The 21,221-nt window shown below is 48.2% G+C and overlaps 1 protein-coding gene across 1 annotated transcript in view; it reads right to left on the bottom strand.

The window, feature by feature from the left end:
• Nucleotides 1–16,349: 16,349 nt before the first annotated feature.
• Nucleotides 16,350–21,221, bottom strand: part of P4HA2 (prolyl 4-hydroxylase, alpha polypeptide II) — a 30,579-nt gene continuing 25,707 nt past the window's right edge. The window contains exons 12-15 of the mRNA XM_009890768.1: nucleotides 20,308–20,367; nucleotides 17,993–18,061; nucleotides 17,442–17,538; nucleotides 16,350–16,681 (exon numbers count right to left, since the gene is read on the bottom strand). Coding sequence (XP_009889070.1) covers nucleotides 16,611–16,681; nucleotides 17,442–17,538; nucleotides 17,993–18,061; nucleotides 20,308–20,367 — 297 coding nt within the window. The 3' untranslated portion in view covers nucleotides 16,350–16,610. The remainder of the gene's footprint in view (nucleotides 16,682–17,441; nucleotides 17,539–17,992; nucleotides 18,062–20,307; nucleotides 20,368–21,221) is intronic.

Genomic DNA, 21,221 nt, shown 5'->3' with positions numbered 1-21,221 from the left:
TTTCTGGCATGCTCAGAAGGCCCCGAACCATGGGGCATCTCCAGATTAAGACAGCGGTGGAGATGGGGCGATACTGGTCTCGGTTTAGCTGTCTACATCTTCCTGCATCCCATGCAAGATCAGCGCTTTGGCAACACCCACATCGCAGTGATCTTTGAAAACTGAAACGAAACGGCAAATTGACAAAAGTCAAAGCCTACAAAGGCATTTGAAGTCCCAACACGATTTGAATTGAAACAGGGTTCTGAAGTGCCGTATTCCAACAACCTGGTAAAGGATGATTTTTTCTGGTTGTGCATGAAAAGATGGGTCCTACACAAGGAAACAAACCTGCTGAATTACTGTACTTCAATAATTCCACAGCACAGACAGTAAATGCAACCCACTACTAACCTTCCACCCGGAGTAGCTGCTGACTAATACCTGGGTTTGCTCATATTCTCAGCTCCACCTCACCTTCCACAACACTTTAAAACGCACCAAGCTTAAAACAATCCACTTTAAAACTGGATATCTTCCAATGTTTTTCATTCTTGAAGCTACTGTTTAATGTCACCTATCTGTAATTTTCCCTTAGTCCCAGGGTTTTACTCGAGCGGATGCAGCTCCCTCCCCCAGTTGAAGAGCACTTAGTTTAGCTTCACAAACCCTAGAGATGAACAAACGTGCTCCTGTCCAACCCTATGAGAAAAAACAGATCAAACCAGAACATTTTCTGGAGCTGGCCTGTCCAACCACACGCCTGAAGGGCTGATCCGTGTTCACAGAACCTCACAAAACCAGAGACAGCTACACCAGTCAGGGCACAAACTGGGGTGGTGGACAGAAGAGGAACGCTATCATCAGAAAGTCATTTATTCTGCAGGAGTCCATGATTTTATGGAGTTCTTAGTGGAAAATGTCTTTTTATTACCTCCTGTGGTCAGGTTTGTTGAGATATCTCTGGGGTTTTCTGCTGAGCACCCAGCCTGAGCCAGCAGCTCCTCCAAGTTATTAACTTTAATGTCGCTCAGTTTAACTTTTAAAATTCTGAACATGATACTTGGGCTTACCTTGGAAACTGTGGTATCCCACTGACTCGATCAGAAAGTCCTGTAGCACCCCCAGCATGATTCATACTTGGTTTTTTAAGTTCATTAAGAGGGGAAAAAAAAAAAAACCCAGCCACCTACTCCACTCCTACTGTACCCACACTTAACTCGAGGTCATTGCCCCAGTCTAGATGTTTACTTTTCAATACATCTACTTGCAGCTCTTTCATCAAGCAAATACAGAAAAGGAAACCAACTCAGAATTAAATCTTGACCGTTGAAATTAGGTAGGTAGCAGCATTTTCCCCGCCAACTTTATGAATGTATTTATTCTGCATTTACAGCCTTTCCCATATGTGTTTCCTGTACACACACGTTTCCCTTTCACAGCTCCAAGTAGGGCCATGCCACCTCTGCCAGCGCTGGCACAACCTAAGATAACTCCAGATCATGACAGTCAAGGTTTGTTTACCCAGTCTTCTTCCCCCACGATCTTGAATTCTTTGTGTATCGAAAAACACTACTTCTTTCTGAAAACTGGGCCTCGGTTTTGCTCTTAGACCACCATGGCTACAACGCACAGAAAAGCTCCACCGCTCTGGAGAAGGAAGGTGGTGACATGCCAGCTCATGACACAAGGTTTATGGATAAAACACTCGATAATTTAACCTCAGCTTGCAAATCAGATACTTGTCAGAATTGCAAAGGAGAAACGTAAGGTCGTCTCATCTCTTATTTGCAAAGTGTTTCACATGCAGTTTTGTCACCACCTTCTTCCCAGAGGTTTCTAGATCACAGCATCCCAGAGTGGTGGGGGTGGGAAGGGCCCTCTGGAGCTCCCCCATCCCACCCCCCGCCAGAGCAGGGGCACCTCCAGCAGTGGCACAGGACGGCGTCCAGGCGGGTTTGGGATGGCTCCAGAGGGGGAGACTCCCCCACCTCTCTGGGCAGCCTCTGCCACTGCTCTGCCGCCCTCACAGCAGAGAAGGCCCTCCTCAGGTGGAGATGGAACTGCCCATGGTCACGTTTGTGCCCGTTCCCTCTTGTCCTCTCACTGAGCACCGCTGGAAACAGACTGTTCCCATCCCCCTGGCACCCGCCCTTGAAGGATTGATAAGCTTTGATAAGATCCCCCCTCAGTCTTCTCTTCTCCAGACTAAAAAGAAGCCAGACATTTCCGATACCCAAGTGGAAGCTCCGCTGACATCCCATCTCCCCCCGTTTGACAGCCACGGGCCACGAGTTTTACGGCCACGACCAATGGCAGCTGAAACAAGAGCAGAATATCATGTTCGGAAAACATGGCAGGAGGTTTTAACTGGAAACGAGCACATCACGGGTTTCTGTCCTGGTGGATGAATCAGAATTTGGGTGCAAATTAGAAACTCATCTTCAGTTCCTGCACTTCCAGCGCTTGCTGGATGAACATCACGAAACACGGCAATTGGCAGGACAATTGGGCCTTCCTTTCCTTTCAGCTTTCCCACGTCGCCTCAAAAAATCAGGTAAATAATAACCAAGTATGTCTTTCCCTGAGCCTGCCCGGAGTCTGCGCCAGTTGAGCTGCACGGCTGAGGTGTGGGGTGAGGGAAAGGTCCGCACCAGGGTCACCACTGCTGGTGGAGGGGTCCACACACCCCTCGAGACCAAACCGTACTCGGCTTCTCCTCCCTCATACTTCCACGGGGCGAAACAACCGAGCAAAACTTCGCAAACAAGCAAAAAATTAATACTGCCCATCGTCTTTTACAATATCAGACTACGTACCATGATAAAACAACCAAAGCCAGGCAAAATAAAGACTCTGATGCAGGTTATGTTTAATGTTAATGCCTCTATAGAAAAAGGAAGAGATATAATTTAGGATGATTAGTGATACCATTCAGCAATCGGAACTTGCTTGTCGGAGCCCTCCTGCTCTCAGTTAGAGCAGAGAGGACTCACACAAGTCTCGCCCACAGGATTTGGCCCAAAGGAAACGCCGTCAGATAACTTCAGCATGTCAATTATTTCTTCCCATGACTTTATCAGAGTGGGGAAATACAACAGGCACTGAGGTTACAGTACCTGTTTATCATAGCTGAAATATTTTAAGGTATTTTTTTTTAAAGATGCACAGAGCCGTTAGCCACATCCTCGAGTCACGAATGCCGTGAGCTGTAGTGGGCAAAGAATATATTCTTATTAAAAGAAGCCGCACCCTTCTCTAATAATAATATCACTAACTACGGGACAGAATGGAAAAATAATTTGAAAATACCATATTAAGAAAAAGTCAGTGGAAGAAATGGCAAGTATTAAATCATTTGTTTGAGCGAACGGCCCATCAGTAATCCACAGACCAGAAGTACAGTTACCATTGACTGTAATCTTATGTAAAAGGTATAAAAGAATTTATTTCCCAAAGACTTCAGAGCTACAGAAACCCAATCTAATTCTGGTCAGAAACATTCTGAACCAACCCCCATTCTCTATGTCCAGTTTCCTAAGTTATTTGAATCTTCATCCAGACTTTGAAGCTTTTTAAGTACAATGCTCTGAGTATTCTCAAAGGCAATGGAAAAAAAAAAAGAAATCTGGATCTAATATTCTTGGAAGCAGCGTGATCTTCATTCTAACAACTTCCATCAGTACTGGCCTCTCGTGTCTTGAAGCATATTTTATCTGTGATGCGCTTCGCATGCAAGGTTTTTTAATTTTTATTACTTGCAATTAAATGTTCCTACTCTGTCCTCGTGACAGGGTCTCAACTTTCGGTGCAGGACAGAACTCAGGGGGGACCTCCTTCACCTGGTGCAGCTTTAACCAGCGACCGCGAGCAAACAAATAGAGCAGAAAGAATGGGAAAGTCCCATCCCTGCCTCCCTCCCCCTCAGCTATCTGCGAAAGCATCACCTGTGTTATCTCCCTGACCCGGGCTGCCAGCAGTCCCCCTCGCAGATAAAGGAGCACGAGGCCCGTCCTACCCAACGCGCTGCCGTCAGCGCTAACCCGCTCCCGCGGGCGTCGCGGCGCCTCTCCATAAATCCACATCCATCGGCCCTGAAAAGCCGCAGCCCCCCCCAGAACCTCCTCGCGACTTCAAACTTAGCGAGATGACGCCCGCTCTGCCTCAGCTCAAATGTTACCTTCAAAAATTGCGTATCTCAAATAAACTGTGAAAAAAAAAAATTCAACAGTCAGAGCCACAGGTGCGAATCGTTTTCCCGGTGGCCAGAAGGCGACTGACTGGCTGTGCCTGGCAATCTCCAAATTACATCATGGAAATCAGCTTACCTTTCTGCTTCGTTTTGTGTCGCCAAGACGCTACACAGAACGGAGTCACTGCTGATCGTTTGCTGAGAAACACAGCCTGTGACGGGCGAGGTTTAAAGAGTATTTTAGCTTTGGAGAAGTTATAAAGGAAGGCTTATTAGTTAGAAAATTAAAAAAGAAAGAGATGTGATACAGTGAGAGAGACCTCCCTCAGATAGAAGCGGGAGATAAGGCTGTGGTTGCAGAGCAGCAGGAGGCGAGTGCGCAGGCGGTGGTCACTGCTCTGCCTCAGCTTCCTGCGCCGGCCAGGCTGCAGTCCCGGAAAAGCGTCAGAAAACGAAATTAAAATGAATTTACTTCAGTTTCAGAGATGAACTCGGTGCTGCTGAAAGGTTGGGGACCGGATAACCCTGGATGAGGAATTCTGCATCCCAGGGATGGGTCCTGCCTTCCCAAACCACCCCACGGTGACTGGAGGGTCTCGCTGCAACGCCTGGTCCTCATCCTAACGCCGAGGAGGGGCCGGTCCTGTAGCATCAGGTCGGGTCTGCAGCCTGGCCGTCCAGCCGAAAGTATAGTGCAATTCCCAGAAGTTCAAATGACTTTTTAGTTGTGCGATCTCACCAGGATTCAAATCAATCATCAGAAACATCCCGTGTCCGGTTGTTACTCACTGAGCTTCTCGGTTCTGCAGAACACGTCCTCACTCGGCAGCTCTTCTGCTTCTGCGGCTTTCCAGTTAAAACAGCATCTCTTTGTTTGAGTTAAAATGCATTAAAATGCAATGCTAGGTACTAACGATGTGCAATACAGCCCGTATTATATATTTGCAAGGCTGTTTAAGTTGATCCATTCGGTTATGCAGCACATTGGCTAATTACACGTCTATGAGGGATCTGCACCGCGTGAGAAGCTCTGCTCGTGACTGGCGCTTGCAGGAGCAGAGGACTGCTCCGCCACCAAACATGGCTGCTCTAAGACACAGTCTTAACAAGCCTTGTAGCTGGTCCCGAATACTTTCTACAAGCTCTGCTTGGCAGCTGGCACAGACCTCTGTTACGCGGACAAAGCGACAGCTCTCCGCAAGTAAAATTCCATTTTAATTTCCACCCCATTTTAATGGAATTTTAGTACCAGTACCAGTCACCAGTTCCTACAGGGTTAGACACTCGGCTGCAGGCCTGCAGCAACGAGAAGGAGCGCGGCTGCTGGGACAGGATGGGACTAAACCCTTGGAGAAGAGCAGAGGGTTTCCTCTGCCCCGGCCTCGGCCACCCCCCCCGACCCCTCCTGCGCCCACCCTGCCGTCGCCCCGGCCGCACGGGGCCACTCTGCCTCCTAACGATGTCCCTCCCTCAGGAATGTTAACCGGCATTTTGTTGGTACCAAGCACAACGCTGTGGGAGACCTCGGCTGGTCCGAGGGATCAAAATACGAGTTTAACACTGACCCTGAACAGATACCCGTGTTCCCTTGAGGAGACAGAAGAATCCTGAGAAGATCCGAGCAAACAAGATAAGGGGTGGCAAACATCCTGGCTTTTCCCAGAGCATGAACAGCGCGTGATCAACAACTGTATTGGCTGAATGGTGTGTGATGTGAGAGCGGATTGGGCAAAAGTAGAATGTTAGAATACATGCACAGAGAAGCAACCGGCTAAGAGGATATAGAAGAGCACTGCTTGTAAAATAAAGGAGGGCGATTGCTGTAACTGGATATTGAGTGTCGTGTCTGTCTTTTCAACGACACAACGCAACCGCCGGGTCCTCGCTACCCCCGTATTCCAGGAACCCCGAAACAAGGCAGGCGAGCGATGCTCTCAGGGGAAAACGACGTGAAAAGGCAGACTCTGGTCTCTCTTGCTTTGATGTGCTGAAGGACACGGGTTTCAGGTGTGCTTCCACCGCAGGATGACTCAGAGCACACCCCACAGCCTTTTCAGCTTAAGGCAACCCTCCTGTGAGTTATAAAAGCTGCTAAAAACACATAAAATATCTTTCATTTACTGCAGGTAACGTGCCACAGAGATAAGGTCACTTCTACATCCCTTCCCCTCTCCAAAAGGATACGGCATCAACTCAGTGTGTGGACGGAGCACAATTATCGGATGCTTTGGCTTGTCCTATGGAAAATATTTTTTCTGCTGTGCAAGTCACAACGGTGACTGTGTCCTTCCACCGCCGGCGGGGCTGGGGGCCACCACGGCACGTTGAGCCGCTGCTCCCCCTCCCCAGCGCTGCAGGGGCTCCCCAAAGGCAGGTAAGGGCCGAGCATCAGTCACAGGTGAGAAGTCAGGATTTTATTAACGAGGAATTTGTTTTTAATAACACTTAGTGTCTTTTAAAGATTTAATTAAAAAAAAAAAGTACTTTAAATAAAGGAAAGCTGGTTCTAGGAAGCAATTCAGCCCTGACGCGGTCAGGCGGTTGGACGAGATGATCGCTGCAGGTCCCTTCCAACAGAGCTATTCTGTTAATTCCCTTCTCCTGAGCACTGAATGCTCTTTCTCACACTATTCGATCTGCTGCCCACGCTCTGGCTGACAGCTCGCCCAGCTGGATGTGGTCAGCCTCGCCGCTCCCCGCAAGGCTGTGTGTTTATGCGGCCCCCCGAGGATGGGACGGTGGCCCTTGCCCTGTCGTAGGTGACTCTGCTGTAGCGGGGGGGTCGGACTAGATGATCTCCAGAGGTCCCTTCCAACCCTGACCAGTCTGTGATTCTCTGATTGTACTTACAGAGGGCCCCGAGCGGGGGACACCCCACACACAAGGGTTGCTTCAAAGCAACCCTTGGGTGAGGGGAAGTGTTTGACAGTGTTGGCTTTGAAGAGTTTCCCAAATAAAAATTTCCCAAAGAATTAAACCCAAATTGCAAACTCATTGTGACTTTACATAGAGAAAATAGATTATAGAATGGTTTAGGTTGGAAGGGACCTTGAAGCCCATCCAGTGCCACCCCCTACCCTGGGCAGGGACACCTCCCCCCAGCCCAGGTTGCTCCAAGCCCCGTCCAACCTGGCCTTGAACACCTCCAGGGATGGGGCAGCCACAGCTTCTCGGGGCAACCTGCCCCAGGGGATCACCGCCCGCACAGTCAAGAGGTTCTTCCTCATATCTCATCTCAATCTCCCCTCTTTCAGTGTAAAACCATCCCCACTCATCCCACGGCTCCCCTCCCTGATGCAGAGTCCCTCTCCAGCTCTCCTGGAGCCCCTTTAGGCACTGGAAGGCTGCTGTGGATCAAGTGCTCAGCTAACAGGAGCTGTTACATATTAACAGCTCAGGAAGTTTTTCTTACGACACTAACATGGTCAGGTAAATCCTTATTTTGAGCAAAGAGAGTTCTTGGCAATCTAATTAGTCCAAGACACATGAGGGAGTTGATCTGGCAAGTATTTAGAAGAAAACTGCTGGGGGGTAACTCTGGGCGCATTTACAGACTGAGCCTCTACCTCCTTCCAAAGCGCGCGGTGAAGCTGCTCAGCCCCTCCGGGCTGGGTGCTGGCTCACCGGAGTTATCTAACGCCCGAATCGCTCCCTTTGCACCCTCGGTCCACACTCCCGGAACTCGAGACTGAGAAATGCTGAGTTTTCCCACCTTTAACTGATACAGGTGGGAGATGCGGTTGCCTTTATCTGTGTATCTAGCCCAAGAGCTGTGCTGGGGCATTTCTTAGAGAACATTTAGTGCCTGTTGGTGGTTGCTTTGAACGACAACATCTCCTGTTGAGCCGCCTTTAGGCAACATTTCTTAGAGACAAAAAGCTTCCTCACCCTTTTATCTGTTTTCAGCTCTTGGGGTAATTTTTGTGCTAGCTCGGGAAGAGCCAGGCCGTCACCGAATGGCCACGGAAGTGAGGAGATGCGTTATTCCCAGGTTAGGCAGGAACACTACACACTTGCTCGCTCCAGCCTGCCGGTGTCATTTCTGATCTAAAGAGAGGGAAGGGCATATTACAACTTATTTGCTGTTCCCGACAGCTTCTGTACCACAGGGAAGGGTGGGATTGAGCCCACCCTGTGCCACCGCCTCCAGCGGGAGCTGGCAGTTCTCTCCTTTGCTGGGAGCTGCGGAGAGGCCCCGGGATGCCCCGGGTGGCCAGTCAGGGAGGTGGGAGCGAGTGAGGACAGAGCTGATGCTGGGTCCTGAAATGCAGCGGACACAAGCCCTGCCACACCAGTCAGGAGCTCTGCCCCCACCGCAGCCTTGAATCCGTGCCTTGGCTCCGCGATGGCTCCGGGCCGCGTTGCCCAGCCTCCTCTGTAGCCAAGAGAGAGGCAGACACTGCCAGGACGGGGCCACCTCTGATGGGAGACACCCCCCCCGCCTCCATCACCAGCAGTGATGGTTTTCCTCCTCCGGCTGTAATGAGGCACCGGGCATTAGGCGAGATGAGTCCCCCCCAGAGCATCCCAGCAGGCTGGCAGGAGCCGGGCAGGGCTGGAACGGGAAGCCATACCCGGTACTAAAGTCACCGGGGGGGAGAGGAACGCTCCTGGGAGCACCAGCCCTGCTCCAGGCTCGACACGCTTGCGTTGTTAAAAGCCAACCTCCCAGCCGGGTACGGGACACTTCTGACTTTCTGAACCTGGAGTTGCTGCTTCTGAAAGACATGAAAGTGCAACCACAGAGAGAGCAGAGCCCGGGCAGGAGCGGAACGCCAAGGGTAAAAAAAGGCACCGATTGCAAGATGCTTAGTGAGCAGCTTCTGATCTGCGTGAAGCTTCAAGTTTGTGGTTTCGCAGGTAGGAGCTAAAAATGGCTTTTAATCATTAAGTCATTTCCTCCTAACTGCTCTCCTGTTCTTTTATTGACCAACATTTCAGAACAGAGGCAGAACTGCATCATGAAAACACTCCTGCAGGTCTTGGATGTGCGCAGCGGTTTGGCAGGTTCATGAGGGTTCACAGGGTAAGGGTCAAACAGGACAAAAATGATTCCCAACAAGAGAAATCCCACTGCTGAAGACACCGGTGTGGGCTTGTGTCCCAGCACAATGACCCTTGGGGGTTCAGGGAGCATCTGGTAGAGTTTGATTCCTGATGCTGGTGCACTCCAAAGGCCAGCATCATAGAATCATTTAGGTTGGAAAATACCTTTAAGATGAAGTCCAACTGTTCACCTCGCACTGCCAAACCCACCACTAACCCATGTCCCTCGGCACCGCGTCTGCCCGTCTGCTGTTATCCCGCTCGGTGCCACAAGACGTGGCTCTGCTCTGCTCTGCTCTGCTCGCCCAGGGGGGAGGTGGGGGGAGCAGACCCTGCGGCATTCGGCTGCTGTCCTCCACCTTGTAACGCACCCAAAGTTGTACAAATGTTTCATGTGTACCACTTCAAAACCAACTACAGCTTGCCATTTCCTCTTTCCCGTGAGTAAAACCATGGTAGCTATCTAGAAAATCCAAGTTATCACTGATGCAGAGCGAAACGCACCGATGAAAAACCGCAGCGGTGCAGCCTGTGCAAAGCTCCTGACCAAAAGTGCCGGGGCAGGGAGGGGGGCGGCTGTTCTTCTGCCCCGGGTGATGCAGTGGCAGCTGAGCCCTTCTGGGAAGGAATATTTGAAGATGGGAGCAGGTGACAACGCAGATGCTCAAGCCTTGGGTACAATTCTGAGTCACCGAGCAATCCGAACGCCTGTGCAACATGCTGATACAGAAATTTTGCTTTTAATGATCTATGTGATTTACAAACTCTTTCTTGCTCCTATGTGACATAGTGGGACGGTCCCACCCAGTGACAGTGCCCAGAAGCGTATCAGACCACACTGCCATACCCGGAGGGCTCTTCTCCGCGTATGTGGTGTCCCTGAGCCCCCCCGTACCTTCCCGGTCCCAAGGACGGCAGGCAAAACTGCTGGATGCGAATTATACCGAAACTGTATTGAGCAGGGAGGCAGCAAGATCCGGCCTTTCAAACGTAAATCGTTTTCCACAGAGAATTTCATCACAAGTTGAGCAGATTGGAAGGCCCCTCTGGAGCTCCCCCATCCCACCCCCCGCCAGAGCAGGGGCACCTCCAGCAGTGGCACAGGACGGCGTCCAGGCGGGTTTGGGATGGCTCCAGAGGGGGAGACTCCCCCACCTCTCTGGGCAGCCTGTGCCACTGCTCTGCCGCCCTCACAGCAGAGAAGGCCCTCCTCAGGTGGAGATGGAACTGCCGATGGTCACGTTTGTGCCCGTTCCCTCTTGTCCTGTCACTGGGCACCGCTGAAAAAAGACTGCAAGCAGTTCCCGGGGGAGGTTGGGCAGCAATCAGCGCCTGGGCTGGGCTGATGGGCTCGGCAAGAGATTTCCATCATTTATTTTGGCAAGGGTAAAACTACACGAATAAGAGCTCCATGACCTCAGCTGCTTTGTCTGCTAATTCAAAACAGCTCCCTCCCTCCGAACCTGGAGCCGGAGCAGCCCGCGGGAGAGGCTGAGCTGGGGAGAAGATGGGATCCAACTGCGACCGGCTCATCCAAAGCCAGAGCCCGTGTTCCCAGCTGCAAGAGGAACTGGGGCGAGCCATGCTGGGAGCAGACAGACTCTTTACACAGTAAAGGAGGACACCCTGCAAGAGTCAGGTCTGGGTTTTTATTGACAGGGTCACATCCCGCAGCCGGGCCCTCCTTCCAGGCTCGGGGCTGCCAAGATGCCGTGGGCAAGGGACAGCCGCAGCCATCACCTCCTCCCTCCCGCAGGCACAGGCGTGTTGCGCGTTTTGCAGTATTTCTGCCACCAAAATACATGTGCGGAGGCAAAGCGAGACCAGAGAGCGCGGCTAAATTAACACTTTTTACAAAGTGACAGCCTGAGGCCACACGTGGTATTAGTGAGGTATATGTATTTGTAAGCCCTGAGTCAGAACTGTTTCATTTGCTCTCCCTCCTTCGAGAAGATTAAAGCGGAGGAAATCAATGCAGAACCAAGCGAGAACACTATATTGCAGGAGGATCTGGGAGAGATGTCGCCACGGGCGCGCGGGAGGTGCGGCAGCCGTGGCCACACGCTCCGCAGAGGGCTCAGCGATGGCACGTGGGCTGTCCTGCACCAGCACCGCGGGGGTTGAAGCTCACCCGCCACGCTCAATCGGGAGAACACACAAGTGCTCCATGGCCAAAGGAAGAAGCAGTCTCATGGGCCCAACTCATCTTCTGCAGAAGATGGGGTAAGCGTCAGGCTCAGCCACTGCTCCTGCTCGTCTGCCAGGTGAGGAGACACTCGGAGACTCTCTCCTGGTCTATGAACGGAGGTGGGTAGAGGGTTGCTGACCCTCGGGAGACCACGGCCGGGCCAGTCACTCCACCCCAGCCCAGACACACACACACGATTCAGAAAGTTCCCCAGGTCCCATCAGGTCTGTTCTCTGGATGTACCGTGCCGCACATCCAGACCACCGCTCTCCCACGGTCGTTGCAGGTACAGGCTATGAGCACCGACAGCGATGGTCTCTGGGTCAGCTTCCAAACAGCACTGCAGAGGGTAGGTGAGATTCTCCTCTCACTTGCAGAAGCACCCAGAGGGGCCGTGCAGAGCACTGGGGTTCGCCCCGTGTCTTCACGTAGCCCAAGCCATCCAGCATCTCCCCCACACTCATTAGGGAAATTCTCACTTTCACTATTCCTCCTTGATGCATTTCACTCACTCTCTTCACACAGCGGTAAACACACGAACCCTTCCCAGCTATGGGCGATCCAAACTCACAGCCAGGCTGGAGCTCCCCGACAGTTACCGAAAACCTACCGCTTGTTATGGGACGGGAGAGCCATCAGCCAGCTCTCCACGTACATCCCCGAGGCACACACGGGTCAACCATATCATGGCATTACTATTTTGTATCACCTTCATGCTCTTGTCCAAAGACCCCAGAACAACACATGTTCTTTCTGGGCAGCGTGTCCGACAGTCCCCAGAGAGACCCTGACCTGTGCACTGCCTATCACTTCAGAGCGTGTGGAAAAGGAGGCATCCGCGCTTAACCCCGGGCTGCCGGCAGCACCAGGCGGGCAGAGCCACGGCAGCGGTGGACCTCTCTGCGATGTTGAGGATGAGAGGGAGAAGGGAGACCAAGACAGGAGCTGGGGACGCTGGAATTGGATCAAACACACGGGCTCCTTGGGACTGCACCGGTCTGGAAGCACTTCACTGGAACCATCCTCCTCTTCTGGTTCACCCCCACCTCCGAGGGAGTGGGGGTAACCGTCCCCTAAGGGCGGCACAGAGGCAGTAATTTCAGGAGCGTTTAGGCAGGGATGATCTGAATCGCTACAGAAGACAAGTGCCGACCTCTGGTTAAACACACACATCCTCCACACACGGCCTCGGCAGCCTTTTCCCTGCACGATGTGACAGATTCAGGACGAAACACATGAAATCGGTCTCTTTAAATTCCCATCACCTAATGCTAACAAGTGTCGGGGTTTGGCCCTTTCCAGAGTCCCTCACAGGGATTCCTCTTATTTGGGCCAAAGGAGCACATCCTACGCTGAACCGTACCGCAGTGTCATCACTGCGGGAGGAGGAAGAGAAGGAAGAGGCTTGGGGGACAGCTACATCCAGGGTGCCTTTTATATACACACCCCATCCTCATCTCCAATAAAACTTGGCATCACTGAAAAAAGACCCTTCCTCTTCTCACATTAGGGATGTCACAGCTCAGCTGAGGTACACAACTCTACCGCACACGATAAACGTGGTCCCCTCCCAGCAGAACACCCTAATTTCTCTGTCACAGCTTGCACAGCTTCCCTTCTCCATCACAGCCAAACCCTTTCTCCACTCACACTACACATTTTAGTTCCCCTCCCAGGTGATTAGATAGGCGATTTTCACACGTTTATCCACTGTAACAAAAAAAGAGAAGTAACTTCTAAGGCAGAAAAAGACGGTAAGTACTTCACTGCATCTGCAGAGCTGAACACTAATGCGTTGGGTGATTTCCTAACCCCGCCGGAGGACTGCATAACTGCTCGGTGACACAGCCGATGTCCACACAGTAGGATTCAGGCCAGGGGTTTAGAAACCACATGCTCGAACTGGATGCGCATTACTGGCACGGGCTGGGGGCGGTTATTCTTCTTATGACTACGTAAGCCACGATAAGAGACCATCTTTCCACGAGAGTTCACACGGCGTCTGCTTTCAGCAGTACCTGTTAAGCAGAGCGGTGCCTCACAGACCACATCAGCAAGCAAACGCTAACAGATGTGACCTGAAGACCTCTCCGAAAGGTCCCAAAGCACTTCAAAGCATCTGGCAGCCACTTGTCCACAGTAAGCCTTTGCAGGGCGTGTAAACATCTGCACTAAGTACTTAAACCCTGTGAAATAAAGAAGTCAGCAGTACGTTGGGAGAAAAACCGTTTCAGTCTAAACAAGACTTAAGTACTTACCGTACCAGTGACACACTGGCAGAAGGTCCCTATACCCAGACGGAGGAAGGCTTATTTCTTCCAGCATATGAATCGTCTCTTTTAGGTCTAAAAACTACCCCTCGGGCTTAATTTTAGGCTAATTGCCATTTTCTATTCGTCTTCTAGAATGACAGGAGGCAGAATAGGGAATATAACCTGCCAGACGACACAAACACGCCTGGGAGGTTACCGAATGCCCACGAGTCACATACGCTGCTTTTTCCAAAACAGCTATTCTTCTTCAGATGAGATTAGCAGCAAGCAAATCCTGCACGCAGCACAGGAGCAAGCTCAGCACTCGAGCAGTTCTGCATCCACACTCATCACATCCTACGTCAGGGACAGACTGAAACAAGGTGAAAGACAACTCAGAGACCAGGACAGTATTTTTCCTGTAGAAAACAAGCAAGCAAAATTAGCTTTAAAAGTTCAGTATAACACAGCTAACAATGGCATTTCCCAGCCAACTACACTATTTCAGAAGTGGGATGTGCAGATTTTTTGGCCAGAGTCCCAATGTGAACTTTATCTGTCAACATACCACGTTGACAGAAAGTCTAAGTAGATTCCTCTTCCTCCCCCCAAAATCCAAAGTGTTCCAACCAGAGATTGTGGCTTTGGCTCATCATCAGTTCTTCGCATCTCTGAGGCTGTCACCATCTGTTGAATGCTTTGTTTTAAAGCAAAACTCCTTATTTCCTAAGTTTATGTTGTGCTGAGAGATTTTTACTAAGAAAACTAGAGGTCAACAATGAAATATTCTGAACGTGCAGCCAACAACCACAACATTCACGGCAAGCAAAGGAGCACTGTGAGAAATTAAAGAGCAACTATCGAGCTATGCTGTGTGAGGTCATTAAAGCTTTTAGGAAAAAGTCTTGCAATTCCTATCGTTACCTGCTATAACTGTTCACACAAAGCTTATTGACAAGACTAGATGGTCCTCATTTCAGTGTCATTTACAACTGGAGCTCAACAAGTCTCCGCCTGGACAATCCAAGACCTCTCTGTTCAACCAGTTGTGTATGTTTAACAGAAAAATTAAACTTAAGTGAATATATGTGCTTACATGCTGCATCTAAATAACTAAACAAAGCAATCACCATTACGTACACAAATTCCTCACATGTAAAATTCAGGAGCACATGAACTTATATTGCTAGGTCACACTGCTTTATCACCAATACAATAAATCGATAACATCTGTTATCTGTACATTTAAAACCTTTCTGTTCCGTAAGGCTTTCCTAGGAGGACAGCAGGTGCATCACTTCTAATCCTGCCCAACAGTTGTTTCCAGCATTATCTCATTCTAGCTCATCCGGCCTCTGCACGACATCGGGCAATGGAGAAGCGCAAAGGAAACCAGTGTTTGTCAGATGACCATTGTGACTGCAGCTGGATGTTTCAGTGTCATCGACGTTTCTCTCACTTTCTGAAGCTAGTTTCATATATTGGTATATTAACAACTGCCCAAGCTAGTCCTTAAGCAATAACTGATGGCTGTAAAACCATTACCATTTTTGTCTTTAAGTTCACCTGCAGTCATCCATATTCCCATGATGTCATGCCCATACCAGAAACGGCTTGACAGCAGTCCACCCTGCACAGTGGCACACGGATACGACAGGCTGGTACTGACAGCGTGTTTCTACATTTCTGAAACTTTTGCCTATTCTCCGTAACTTAGCCTTTTTTTTTTTTTTAAAAAAAAAAAAAAAAGCAATTAACTGTCATTTCTTCCAAATTGTAACCCAGAAATGGGATTTCCTTTCTAGCGTGGACAATGCTGTCCTACACGTCACGGCTTGTGGCCATTACACACACGTTAACAAAGCAAAAAAGCAAAGGAGAATCTGAATCCTGGTGTTCAAAGGGCGTGATTATACCTGACCTGTCTGAAGGGCAAGACAAACCCTGCTCCAGCCTTCAAAAGTAGATTAAGATTTGCTTGCAAGCCGTCCTACCGGCTTCAGCAGGCGCTGAGCTCTGCCAGATTAGGTGTTCCCGTGTTAAAACTGCAGTCTTTCATCAGAGGTGCCTACTCTTAGATTCAAGAGCTGTCAAGACCGTTGAAAGTCTTGAAAGGCTCCAGATTTTTGTAACTGCTTGCATCAAAAATAGATGGTACCCCGTGAGAGAAAAGTGAACACCACAGGGAAAGGCTTCTCATAAGCGTAATTATACCAAGATGACAGTTGCCATTGGCTCAAGATGTGCAGCCTGCCCGCTCCCAGGGCACATTACAGTTTCAATACACAAATCAAACTTTCCTCCTTCAGTAGAAGGTGCAACAGTTCTGTGCCGCATGCCGGACCCTTAAATAAAACACTGTCCAAAACCATGATGCATTTTCTACAGAGAAGGGGCAACAAAGCAACAGGCCCTCAATAAAGGAAAAAGTAAGGGCCCGCTGCTCCCTAAACCTAAGCCCCACTATACCTATTTAAGGACACAGAATAGAGAATCACTTTATGGAAAGAACATTTATTTTTGTTTCAAAACTTGTGATCCATAGAAATACAATAAAATCAACATGTACACAAAACTTTAAAAAAACCAAAAACCTTTGGTTCAAAGAAATATTTAACATCTAAATCTTTTGAGGTACAAAAGGCACGAGACCAGGCACCCAAACATACCGAATCGCCCACAGCACTGTTTGCACCGCTAGCACAGAGAAAGCTGGGAGGGTGGAAGGGAGGTCAAACGATGGCAGGGGGAAGATGGAAATAACAGCACCACAACACAAGTATGTGTACAACGCCATTTACTTTCTTTCACAGGTGTTACATATTTTGTTGTCCTTTTGGGGTAAAGTGCCAGGACCCTTGGAGAAAAGGATGGATCATTTCTTAGAAATGAACTGGAAGAACAAACAGTAGAAAAGGAGACAGAGAAGCAAAGGCTTGCAGCCGGTTGGGTTTCAGTCGACCTCTGTTCTCCCACAAGGTCTTAAGAATTCATTTCCTCTTTCGTGAAACCATTTGTTTGAAACTGTGGAACAAGGATGTGAAATTAGTTACCACCACGTACCCAGTGCGTGTACCACTGCAACACAGACTATTACTTCAAGTAAAATCTCATCTCTCAGTCTGAGGATCCCTGCTTGTACTTCTCTGCCCATCCAGTGGGAAAGACGCAGGAACATTCAAAGGGCTGGGGAAGAAAGGATCTTTCCAGTTGCACAATTCTGGGACCAACAGTAACAGAGCAGTGCATTCTGGGTCCGGTATCACTTACAGACCAGTATGCTCTGGCACTCCAGGGGAATACCTTGGAGGCCGGGGGAGGTGGGTATGGGAACAGATGACACAAAGCTTGAGAAGCTTTCAGCAGTTAGCAGGAATTCCCAGTCTCCAGACACTCACATTTACCTTACAAGGAGCTCTCCTCCTTTTACAGTTAAAACTACGCACACGTCTTTGTAGGAACAGATCTGATTCTACTCAAATGATAAATCAAGTCATCCCGATGCTGACACACTACACAAGCCCAGCGACATTCTTACACACTTTGTGCTGTCATTTACACAGGTAAAAAAAAATAAAAATCACTAAAGCTACAGCTGAACAATGTAGCTGCTGAATACTACACAATACTGATAGCAGGAGTTTTCATTATGGCCAAATGGCTCCAGTAGTTAAAATGGCAACACCCCGGTTATTAAATGCCGTTGTAAGGGTTCAGTATATCGCCAGCTTTGCATACACACACGCCTTCCTTCAGGTTTTGTTCCTAAAGGAGTATTACTTACCCCATTTACACCCTACTAGTACTGGGCAAGCTGCGTGCCTTGTTCTATAATCACCCTCGCCACTTCTGAAAAGATTGTACCAAAACACTGCTGTTCCCTGAAAAGTGAAATCAGATGTGGTTTAGTGAGAACCCAGTCAATATAATCATTCAGGTTACAGTAAGGGGGGGGAAAAACACCTACAAGTTCAGCTACAGGCGTTTAGGGAACACTTTAACATAGGTCACCACTGACAGCACATAAAAAACCCCTCAGTCCTCCTCTATTAACTCAGCTATGTTCAGAGTAGAGGTGAGTTCTATCTGACCCCAAGTTCATTAGTAACAGCTCTACACAGAAACCATTCTGTTATACACTAAAACGAAATAAGCAGCCCTGAAGTCTACACCATCAGCTACAGCTGCCTCGACACACGGCAGCCTGTGGATCAAGTTGCCACGAACAGCGCTTTGTCACTCTAGCTGCCTTTCAAACAGACGCAGGACTGCACCGAGGAAGCGACAGTAACGGGAAAGAGGAGAAATCAAGCAAAACACATGAACAGACTTTACCTTCTTGGGCCATATTGCTGCTCCAAAATCTGGGAAAACCGTAGCTCCTCCAGCTTCTACATCACTCATCTGAGAAAACAAAGTCCACAAACAGTCCATTTACAACAGTTTTTGTACACGCAGTCCCACAAGCTAAAGTGCCCCAAGCCCTAACACAGAGAGATTTCTACCTGCACCTCTACGGGAGGCGCTGATGAGGAACGGATGCACTTCAACCAGCACGAACTGCAAAAGTAACAGTACCTGCTATTGAAGGCTTTTGTTGCAGCTGAGGGCTTTTGTTCAGCGCTTCGTCTAGATAGATATAATCTATTGCACAACCAAATAGCCATGAGAAGTTGTGTAGCTGCGGCGTTAATACGCTAGTACTCTGCAACAAGGGAGAGGACTTCAGAGTAAGTCAGTTTCAAGAATTTCATTCCAGTTTATGATCCAATCAGAAAACCAAGTAAGTGTCTGTTAAACCACATGTTTCCTCATAAATTGAAACCATGTCTTTGGAACTGATTTTCATAATTTAGTTTACGCATGTTGGTGAACCACTTCAAAAACTATACAAACTATTAGAAAACCTCACTTTCTGCACTGTTTCTATGCTGTTCACCAGCGATGTTATACCACTTCGAGTGCTTTGTGCATCTCAAGCTTTAATACACCGAGCTACGTGACGCTAAAGAAAAGCATATATCTTTATGCTTTGCCCTTCTACACTGGAATGAATTTAACCCTATCGAATTCATCAGTAATGATGGATTCACTATAAATTCTAGACTTGATCCAAACCCCGCTGAAGATCCTGGAAACACTCCCGTTAAAAACAGAAAGTCTTTCCACTGATTTCAGTGAGTTTTTGATCAGATTCTAATTAAAAGAAACAAACGAGTCAGATCCAACTCCCACCAAATTTGAACAGAACTACTATTAATGCACTCCCCGAGTCCTCACGTTCTCTATCGTAACTTGGATTTCTGTGTAAAGCAGATGTTATTACCACTCTGGTGTCCTCCTGCTTGGTACCTACAATAAAAGGGCATAAGATGCCACAGGTGCACAGGTTTTTGCCCCTTCCAACTAGAAAGCATGTGCATGCAACTTGGCAAGTTAATACCTACGTCTCAGCAACACAACCACTCTTTTTAGTAAGGGTGTTGGTACACGTATGAGATGTTCTACGTGGGACATACAAGGGTAAGTCACTCTTGACCATGTACAACTGGCAGAGAATAAGGTGCATATTATTCACTCTAAATCAAGGCTTGTCCAAAAGTCTGAGAAGCAAACAAAATTCAGGTAGAGGCAATTTAAAATTAAAGCCTCTTAGCAGCAGACTATTTCACAGCTACTTATCTTATTCCAATTCTTGTTTCGGGGATTATTTCCTCCCTCGCCACATCAAGTCGAAAGTATTTCTGGTTCTGTTTTGAGCTGCGTTTCACATTCAAAATACCAGCTCAGCCATAAATATTTTATCACAGAATTTTAAATTTGAAGTCGCATCACTCAGAAGCTAGACACTGTAGATGAGGCAATCTAATTACTGATGTATAAGTATAGGTTGATAGATAAAATATTGTCAGAAGACTACTGTGAAAACACTAGGCCACCAGTATCAGTGGCAGTTATGTTTACGATTCCAGTGTACATGGTCTGTAGGCTGTACAACGCATGCAACTAACGCATCTTTCCAATTCTGCACCTGTAACCCAGTTGCACCGAGTTTATTAGCTGTGCCTCCTCCATTTGCTGAAGTGACAGCTATGCCAGAGTAACTCCAGCTTTGACAAACAGCTAAAACGGAGGCTGACAGACCACAACATCAAGTGCTGTCCAACAGTGGAGGATAGTCAGGTTCTCAAACAGCGTACCACATGAGGAGTCCCCAGGAACGCGTCTTTGAGAAATAAGCCAAATCCTCCTCTCCCACCAACAGGAATTCAGTGAAGTCAAAGACTTCACCGTAGAGTGGCCCAAAGAGGAAGCCAGGCCCAATATGCGAATTTTCTGCTCTGAAGTTAACTACCACCAGAATTCTATCAACTGAGACGGGACAGCACCTGATGCTGCGAGAATAATGAAGTCCCTACTTCCAGATGCCAGGGAATCGCTACAAATAACCAACTGCACAAGCTGTAAACAAGATGCTGCTAAAGTTACACTCAACGCAAGGATCATCATACTTACATAGTTTAAAAAAGTGGCCACACGATTTCCAGTCCCTAACCGCTTGAAAGCATCTGGCTCATCTTTCTATAAAATTAAATGAGAATAACTGCAAACTTCAAGCTCACGGACAGCAGACAAACAGAGGTACTTACATAGTTAAGAAACGTCGCTAGCCTATTTCCTTCCGATTTGAGTGTGCTGTCAAAGGGTCGCTGTAACAGACAACAACTTTAACCCAAGTTCCAAAGGGGCTCACACTTGAGTTACATATGTGTAGCTCTGCAGAGAGATCTCTAAGCCCAGTTTAAAGAGTTGGAATAGAAAGGGGACCGTTCATATGGGGCAACATTAAAGCCATTACAAACTGCAGCCAGGGTGCATCACTGCATGCACACAGCGCTCGGATGCTGTGAGAAGTAGCACTGAAGCAATTCTTAGGGCAGAGTGGAAGCAATGTTTTCAGGGCCTGTGGCACAGATGTTACCCAAGCAAAGTTAACAACAGGCCATTACTGTACTCTACACCGATCCCAAGTCAACAACTGAGGGGAATATGAAAAACTCATCTTCAGTGGCCTTTAGATAACATACTAGATTCTTGTAAAAGTAGTAGTGACTCAAAGAAATTCTGTCACAAGAAGAGAAAATGCATTTTTTTTGCCAGCAGGCAAAATTGCAGAATAGCAATAATGAACTTTCAGGTGGTTGCCTGTTTAGGACTAAGGACCACATCAAAAAGATCAAATTGTCTTTACTCTGTAGGAAACATTTTGAGTTTTGTCTGCCAAGTATGAGATCACATCGGTGCCAGTTTAGAAGCGGAAAGTATATCTAGAATACCAATGTGTCTCTCCTTCCTTCGAAAAAATGCAATTAACAGTTTATTTACATTGCTAATAGTCAGGAAGTAATTTCAGCCAGGAGTCATTAAAGTGCACTCTTCTACACAAAACCAATAATCTTTAACATTTAAAGCAAAGAAATCAGTATTAGAAAAGACAAACAGCAAGGAAAACCACAGACATTATCTCTAAGATTTTAGAGTCCAATCCACTTGAAGTATATTT

Source organism: Charadrius vociferus, unplaced genomic scaffold (genome assembly GCF_000708025.1).
Source record: "Charadrius vociferus isolate BGI_N301 unplaced genomic scaffold, ASM70802v2 scaffold370, whole genome shotgun sequence".
Taxonomy (NCBI): Eukaryota; Metazoa; Chordata; class Aves; order Charadriiformes; family Charadriidae; genus Charadrius; species Charadrius vociferus.
This window is presented reverse-complemented; position numbering and strand designations above follow the sequence as displayed.